Source organism: Trypanosoma cruzi, genomic scaffold, assembly GCF_000209065.1.
Source record: "Trypanosoma cruzi strain CL Brener 1047053517131 genomic scaffold, whole genome shotgun sequence".
NCBI classification, from domain to species: domain Eukaryota; phylum Euglenozoa; class Kinetoplastea; order Trypanosomatida; family Trypanosomatidae; genus Trypanosoma; species Trypanosoma cruzi.
The window spans coordinates 645,622-651,000 of record NW_001849574.1 but is presented as its reverse complement, the minus strand read 5'-3'; the positions used below and the strand labels follow the sequence as shown (position 1 = coordinate 651,000).

Below are 5,379 nucleotides of genomic sequence, written 5' to 3'. Positions count from 1 at the left end.
CTTGTGATGACAGAGTCCGAAACGAGAAAGGACGGCATATTTTGTGATGTGCTCTTGTTGCTATTGCTCCTCTCGCACCCCCCACCCTTCCGTTTCTCTCTCCCGGTGTGTGGGAACAGGCGTGATCATTGTAGGAGTGGGGATGCTGCAGGGCACTGGCAGACGTCTGTTTTCAACGTTCGCACTGAACCCCGAGACCACCGTCGCACCGCACGGTCCTCCGCGCGGTCTCATCAATCGATATGTGTCCATGGGGCTCCCCCCGTGGGCGGCGTGGTGCAACAAAATCAACCGCTATTCGCTTTACCGTATGAGCGGCGTGGCCCCGCGCACCCTTCTGCCAAAGGCCCCGCATGAAATGGATGTCATTTGGCTTAATGAGCGCGTTCGAGAGCGAGTACGAACCTCTCGAGGGGTTCAGAACGTCTATCGGCAACTGAAGTACCCTTACGTGAAGACCGGCATACACTACAGTGACGTGCTGTGCCACTGGGTGCAGGTGCCCATGGTGGAGGCGGCGATGTTTGAGGTTGAGAGGGACGGCGGTTTTGACAACTTTGTCTTGAAGCGATCTGGACCCGAGTTGCGCTCCACATACGGGGAGCGGGTCCGGCGGCACATTTTGGTGCGACAAAAGGAGATTCGGAAGAATTTTGTTTTGGACCAGCAAGCGAAGCACCTGGCGGATGCCATTTGCGGGGAGGTCCTGTCCTTGCGGGATGAAAGTGCAGCTGAGGCGGTGCTGGCGAAGTACGGGATTGAGAAGAAACGATTCCTGGAGGAGCTGGCGCGCATCGTCGTCGCGCGAAAGGAGAAGGCGAATGCTGTAGCCGTGACGGCGGAGGAGCCATTGCCATGAGACGGTGGCGACGGAGGAGGGAATGGCGGTGGAGGGAAAGAAATTTGATGGTAGAGAGGCGAAGAAGGGGCTCTTCTTTTCCCCGCATGCGTGGGGATGGATAACTCATGGGATGTTTTTGCTGCTGTTGCTGCCTATGCCTCTTTTTTTCTGTTCTCTCTGGACGCATTTGCGTGAATGCTGTTGCTGCCCATCCGGGCCTCTCCGTCTTTCTTCTGGGCATGTAGAAAGGCACGCGAAGGGAATTGTGCAGCAAATGCGCCGGACGTTACGTCATGGCTACCATGCCTACGTTCCAAAGGGCGCGCTTCTCAAAACAGACATGCTCGCATCTTCGCCCCAATTGGTGACGGCCGTGTTCCGTGAGACGGAGGCCGCGGCAGAACGTGCGGACAGGGCGAATGATTATGCAGGCTTTTTTAGCCGGCCTCGACTGAACTATCCAGTCGCGTCCGGCATTCCGGCATTTATCTCCAGGCGACAGTTCGATGTGCAGTACAATATCTTTCACCACGATGCGGTGGCGACGCTCAACCGGCACACGTTAGGCACCTCACTGGAGGGGCACAGTCTTGAGACCGTCATACGTAGAGCGTCGTTTGATGCCACGCAGGCAGCGGTGCACACCGCGGCGGCCGAGCACTTCAACTATTGTTTCTTTTACAAGTCGCTTCGGCCATGGGGAACGGCGGTGCCAAAACAACTTCGCGAGGCTTTTCAGTTGCAATACGGCCGCGACGGATCGGTAGATGTGGTGGAGGAGGTGAAGCGGCTGTTCACGGTCGTGGTTCTCTCGCACCAAGAGCGTTGTGGTTGGGTTTACCTTGTCTGGACAGGAAAGCAGTTTGATGTCGTGGAGTTTCCTCACGGTGCGTGCCCCATTGGCAGTGATCTCATCCCACTCCTGGCGATTAACGTGCATGAAGGCGCCTATTCCCTCGACTACGGTCCTTCGGGACTGGAGCAGTACGCACAAAACTACTTTAGGGCGTGCAATTGGTTCCTCGCTGAACGATATTACTTGCAGGCGACGGGGAGGGGGTCGAGTTGCGATGCATGAACGTGTCTGGTTGAGGGGAGGTCATGCCGCAAATAGCTTCCGTTTTTTGCTGTTCTCCATGCTTTCCTCTCTTGACCTTTTCCCGCGTCCGTATCACAACAAGGGAGGGAGGGTTTGGAGGAGTTTGCTGGTGTGTCTTTTCCCCTCTCTCATTGTTGTGGAGTTCACTTTTCCCTTTTTTCTGTCATGTGCCTTGTTCTCTCTTTTTTTGTGTGCACGCACGCACATTTTTTTACTGCTATGCATGGCATTTTAGGTTTTTGCATTACATTCAATCGTCCGTTCTTCCAACTGCCAAAATGGGAGCTCCTAAGGTCGTGTACTCCGCCCTCATAAGGAACACCACCACGATTCCTGTGACGGTGCTTGTTGACTATACCATGCCGAACGAACTGCCCCAGGAGACTGTGGAATTGCTCATTCAACCAGGCGAAGAAGTGGTGGCGCCGGAGAAATTGGTGGAGGAAGAAACAGTAACCTGGACAGGCTTTATTAACAAGGTTTCCATTCAGGGTGGGCAGTCTATGAGTGCTCCTTTCCCGGGAGTTGAGTGTCCTACGAGAAGATACGATTTTGAAGTTTTCATGCAAGCCGGCGCGCTGCGGCTATTCGCATTGGGCCCTGCCGAATCAAGCAGTGATTGAATGTCAGTGCATTATTTTTGGTTTTGATTTTCTTAACGCATATTTTGTTTTAAAATATTTTGTTGTATTATTAGTGGAAGCGTGCATGTTGGTATAAAAGTTGCCTGAAATATAGATAAGTTAATACTTGTGTCGCATTCCTGCCGTGATAATAGATGCATGCATTGACTTCCCTTTCTAGGAGATTGCGAAGAGAAATTTCGCGGGGTAAGCGGAGTATCTAATTTGATATTTATGTATTCCGATAAAGCTAACTCTGTACGACCTTTTTTTCCTACTTTATGTTTTTTTTTTTGGCTGATCGCGATTCTGGGAATCAGGGATCCAATAAAGTCTAGAGGACTTCAATTATTTCATTTTTATTTATACTTGGTGCGGAACTTTGAGGATGAAGCGTGTCCAATATTGTTTCGTCCGTTCCTTTATTATACCCACTTTGTTTGGCTACCACTATTGCTAAATTCAGGAACTGGCTAGCGGCCCAGGTGCACATTCTGCAACTGTATTATTTCCGAGCGTGTTTGTTTCTGCAAAACGCTTAACGAGCATATATAAATATAAATAAATATATGTGCGTGTGGGTGTGCAATTTCTCTTGTTGTCTTCTTCCTCTCATCTTTGTTCTGCGCAAGCGACCGCTCCAGCCACAACGAAGACATCCCCCCACAATGTCCTCCCGTCAGGGCGGCAAGCAGAAGCCTCTCAAGGCTCCCAAGAAGGAGCGCCTGGATGACGACGAGGCGGACATTGCTTTTAAACAAAGGATGCGTGAACAGCAGAGGGCCGAGAAGGAGGCCATCGCTAAGCTTAAGGGCGGCAAGAAGTAATGGACCTCTTCCATGGCCCATGGATGCACGCGACGAGGACAGTGAAAAGGGGGGAAGGTGCAGTCACAAGGTGCTGCGCTCTGTCTGCTCACGCTCTCCTCTCAGGCATCCGCGCCCCACGAGAAGAACGAGGACACACGCACACATACACGCATTTTGGCGCGTGTGCCTTTGTCATGAAGGAGCCAACCGTTGCTGTTGACTTGGAGGCATTTCTCCGTGCGTCTTTTCCGTCGCGCTGCGATTTTTTCACAACCGAGGACGCCACCCGCGCGCTTGCTGATTACACGGCAGCATCACTTTGGGAAGCGTCTCTGGCGGTGGACATGCGTCGGTCACACCACACCATGGAACAGATGCAAACATACGCGACGCGAATAGCTGGGGGAAGGCGGGGAAATGGTGAGGAGGGTCCCCGCATGACGGCGATGCTGCCGGGAATTCAGGACTCACATGGAGGCAAAGAAGCCGCGTGGGAAAGTGGCGACGGTTCGGTCCGCTCTCTGCCCGTCAAGCCGTGCGTGGAGCGAAACAGAAAGACGTGCAAGCAGTTTTGGGAAAATGGTGCGTGCAAGTTTGGTTCACGGTGTCTCTATCATCACTTGGCGCCTTCGCAGGGGCATTTGGCTGACCCGAGTGTGACGAAGGCATCCGTCGGCCACTGTTTTGGCATCGCGAACCGATGCGTGGAAGAGCTGCCAAAGCCCAATGTCTCTGGCGGACCATTGGATTTGAATTCAAAGGAAGGGAAGCGTGAGTTGCTGGCTGCCCTGCCATCATCCGTCAACAACTACTCCTCCTCGGCTACAAGGTCACACAGTGGGGCTCTGAGGGCCACGACAGCAATGCCGCAGGAACCCCCAAAGCCGCTTGGCGGGACGGCGTGTCCGGCGTTTGCGGCCTTTGGCGGGGTTGTTGTGGTTCCGGTTTCGCTGCCGGATGGATCTATATGCGGCTACGCCCCTTTCCCACTGCAGATGCCACTTGTTCGATTTCCTCGTCCATAAGCCGTTTGGTCTATATTTTTTTATTGCCTATTTTGTTTCTGGGTCCATGGTGTTTTGTTAATTTGTCGATTTTCTCCGCATAGGGGAGGAAGAGGGAAGCGGGCGCTTCCGGTTTATTTGTTAATTTTTTGAGATTTCCTTTTTGCTGTTTTGGGGGTGGTTATCTTTGAGATGAACAGATGGCGGCGCATATGTGTGATGCCTACAGAGCGCCGAGAGTAACAGGGGGGCGGGCTGCCGCCGCGATCTTTTTTCCGGCTGCGTTACTTGTGATGACAGAGTCCGAAACGGAGAAGGACGGCATATTTTGTGATGTGCTCTTGTTGCTATTGCTCCTCTCGCACCCCCCACCCTTCCGTTTCTCTCTCCCGGTGTGTGGGAACAGGCGTGATCATTGTAGGAGTGGGGATGCTGCAGGGCACTGGCAGACGTCTGTTTTCAACGTTCGCACTGAACCCCGAGACCACCGTCGCACCGCACGGTCCTCCGCGCGGTCTCATCAATCGATATGTGTCCATGGGGCTCCCCCCGTGGGCGGCGTGGTGCAACAAAATCAACCGCTATTCGCTTTACCGTATGAGCGGCGTGGCCCCGCGCACCCTTCTGCCAAAGGCCCCGCATGAAATGGATGTCATTTGGCTTAATGAGCGCGTTCGAGAGCGAGTACGAACCTCTCGAGGGGTTCAGAACGTCTATCGGCAACTGAAGTACCCTTACGTGAAGACCGGCATACACTACAGTGACGTGCTGTGCCACTGGGTGCAGGTGCCCATGGTGGAGGCGGCGATGTTTGAGGTTGAGAGGGACGGCGGTTTTGACAACTTTGTCTTGAAGCGATCTGGACCCGAGTTGCGCTCCACATACGGGGAGCGGGTCCGGCGGCACATTTTGGTGCGACAAAAGGAGATTCGGAAGAATTTTGTTTTGGACCAGCAAGCGAAGCACCTGGCGGATGCCATTTGCGGGGAGGTCCTGTCCTTGC

At 53.4% G+C, this 5,379-nt stretch overlaps 6 protein-coding genes across 6 annotated transcripts, besides 4 other annotated features; all 6 read left to right on the top strand.

Moving 5' to 3' along the window:
* Positions 1-1,301: a sequence feature (heterozygous, non-Esmeraldo-like haplotype).
* Positions 47-859, top strand: Tc00.1047053511521.40 (hypothetical protein, conserved; the record flags this gene model as incomplete). Its single annotated transcript, XM_799084.1, has 1 exon — positions 47-859. One exon carries the CDS (start codon positions 47-49, stop codon positions 857-859), a length of 813 nt encoding a protein of 270 aa, XP_804177.1.
* On the top strand, positions 882-1,919 carry Tc00.1047053511521.30 (superoxide dismutase, putative; the record flags this gene model as incomplete). Its single annotated transcript, XM_799083.1, has 1 exon — positions 882-1,919. The coding sequence occupies one exon, from the start codon at positions 882-884 to the stop codon at positions 1,917-1,919; it is 1,038 nt and encodes a 345-aa protein (XP_804176.1).
* Positions 1,302-1,604: a sequence feature (areas merged during assembly that could not be assigned to a particular haplotype. This can correspond to areas where the two haplotypes were merged or to regions with more than two copies in the genome that were merged during assembly.).
* Positions 1,605-5,379: a sequence feature (heterozygous, non-Esmeraldo-like haplotype).
* On the top strand, positions 1,943-2,563 carry Tc00.1047053511521.27 (hypothetical protein, conserved; the record flags this gene model as incomplete). The annotated part of the gene is made up of 1 exon (XM_799087.1): positions 1,943-2,563. One exon carries the CDS (start codon positions 1,943-1,945, stop codon positions 2,561-2,563), a length of 621 nt encoding a protein of 206 aa, XP_804180.1.
* Positions 3,111-3,134: a sequence feature (AT_rich).
* Positions 3,133-3,390, top strand: Tc00.1047053511521.24 (hypothetical protein, conserved; the record flags this gene model as incomplete). Its single annotated transcript, XM_799085.1, has 1 exon — positions 3,133-3,390. The coding sequence occupies one exon, from the start codon at positions 3,133-3,135 to the stop codon at positions 3,388-3,390; it is 258 nt and encodes an 85-aa protein (XP_804178.1).
* On the top strand, positions 3,567-4,397 carry Tc00.1047053511521.20 (hypothetical protein, conserved; the record flags this gene model as incomplete). Its single annotated transcript, XM_799082.1, has 1 exon — positions 3,567-4,397. One exon carries the CDS (start codon positions 3,567-3,569, stop codon positions 4,395-4,397), a length of 831 nt encoding a protein of 276 aa, XP_804175.1.
* Tc00.1047053511521.9 (hypothetical protein, conserved) lies at positions 4,710-5,379 on the top strand (the record flags this gene model as incomplete). The annotated part of the gene is made up of 1 exon (XM_799086.1): positions 4,710-5,379. A coding segment is annotated over one exon (670 nt), but the record flags the coding sequence as incomplete, so codon positions are not given.